A 1,815-nucleotide genomic window follows, 5' to 3' on the forward strand; every position below is an offset into this window, starting at 1 on the left:
ATATTATATATATAATGTTTTTCTAAGTTTACGGAGTATTTTATTTTTATTTTTTACAAGAAATAACTATTTCAGTTTTCTACATCATAATTTCATGTTTAATTCAGTGTGTTGCCTTTTCTTTGTGATTATGAAATTTACTAGCAATTTCTAAGTGAAAATTGTTTTAAAGTAAATCCTACAGCAATTTTTTTTTCAGTGTAGGTTCTTATTGTATCAGAATCAAAGCAAATATGTGCACAAATACAAACTTATGTACACATACCTACACATACTGAAATAAAGGGCCAACACAAACAGCACTGTATCACTGGACTGAATCTGCAGCTCAAACAACAGCAAAACAACATGATAATAATTATAAATGATCATCTTTTAATGTTACTGATGAAGTGCTGGAAAGCTGAACTACAGCTGATTTGATTATTATACAATACAAAAGTTGCTCTCTGTAAACCCGAGCTCATTCAATCTTCCCGAGATTTTAAATGTTTTATAATAAAGCACTTCTGCGGTTATTCATTCGCTGCACTTTGCAATCAGATGCTGGGGAAATAAATTGATGCACTTACAGCCACAATGAGAAAGTCCAGCCAGCACCAGTAGTTGGTGAAGTATTTCCTGAAACCGTAGGCGATCCACTTCAGACTCATTTCCAAGATGAAGATGTAGGTGAAGATCTTGTCTGCGTATTCAAGCACCACTTTGACCACTTTCCTTTGTTCAATGTAAATGTCTTCAAATGCCTTTCAACAGAAAGATGCAGAAGCAGCAGTGTGTTAACAAACCAGACGTACAGAACAAGCTGAGGAAGACTTCTGAAGACCTTCAGCGCTTCATTCGCTCATCTGTGTCACATTCATGTTATATTAACAAATTGGACAGTGAACTGAATGAGGACGGATTGGGAAAATCTACAGAAATATGACAGAAAAGCAGCACGAACATTTTATTAAAGTGATGTTTAGATTAATGACATTATATTGTGCCATGTTATAAAGAAAGTAAGTAATTTGTGTTTAGACTATTGCTGTTTTAGTATCACTGAGATACTGTTATCAGGGTTAACTAAAACTAAAACCAATAAAATAAAATAAAAAAAATGAATACAAAGTTAAATCAACTACAATAAACATTGTTGGCAATGAAAGTAAAATAAAATAAAATAAAAACAAAAAATAAACTTATTTTGTTTTAGTTAATTGCCAAAGCAACATTTTAATTTAGTTTAACTTGATGTACTAAAATAACTAAAACTAAAAAAATAAAATAAAAAAACTAAAAAAATTGACATTTAAAAAAAATAATTTTAATAAATTCATTTTAATAATTTTAATAATTTAAATAAATTAATAATTAATAAAAATGACAAAACCGCCAAAAAAATTTGAACTACATTTAAAATGTTGATTTTTATTTCAATTTTAGTTTTAGTTATTTAAGTACATCATGTATAACTAAATCAAAATGAGAAATGTTGCATCAGAAAAGTCGATGAAAAAGTTAAATAAAAAATATCGTATTTTTAATTTTATTTCAATAAACATTTATTTATTTAAAGTAATGAAGTAATGAAGATGTTGTTTTATGTTGGTTAACTATAATAACCCTTGTTTGGATCATTGTTATTTTAGTACAGTATAACTGAGATACTATTATATTGGTATTAATATTTTAAATTTGCTTTTATTTTTATATCTTCCATTTTTATTTTAATTCTAGTTAAAGTTTTAGTAATGTAGTTGTAGTTTTGTTTTGCCATTTTTACTAGTTACAATTTTTTTTTTTTTTTTTTTTTTTTTTTTTTTTTTCATT

At 26.8% G+C, this 1,815-nt stretch overlaps 1 protein-coding gene across 1 annotated transcript in view; it reads right to left on the reverse strand.

Annotated features, from left to right (window-relative positions):
• LOC107687137 (sodium channel protein type 2 subunit alpha-like) overlaps positions 1-1,815 on the reverse strand; it is a 137,944-nt gene that overhangs the window by 18,702 nt on the left and 117,427 nt on the right. The window contains exon 19 of the mRNA XM_016484371.1: positions 573-746. Within this exon, the coding sequence (XP_016339857.1) occupies positions 573-746 (174 nt within the window). The remainder of the gene's footprint in view (positions 1-572; positions 747-1,815) is intronic.

This window comes from Sinocyclocheilus anshuiensis, unplaced genomic scaffold (genome assembly GCF_001515605.1).
Source record: "Sinocyclocheilus anshuiensis isolate Anshui unplaced genomic scaffold, SAMN03320099.WGS_v1.1 scaffold601, whole genome shotgun sequence".
NCBI classification, from domain to species: domain Eukaryota; kingdom Metazoa; phylum Chordata; class Actinopteri; order Cypriniformes; family Cyprinidae; genus Sinocyclocheilus; species Sinocyclocheilus anshuiensis.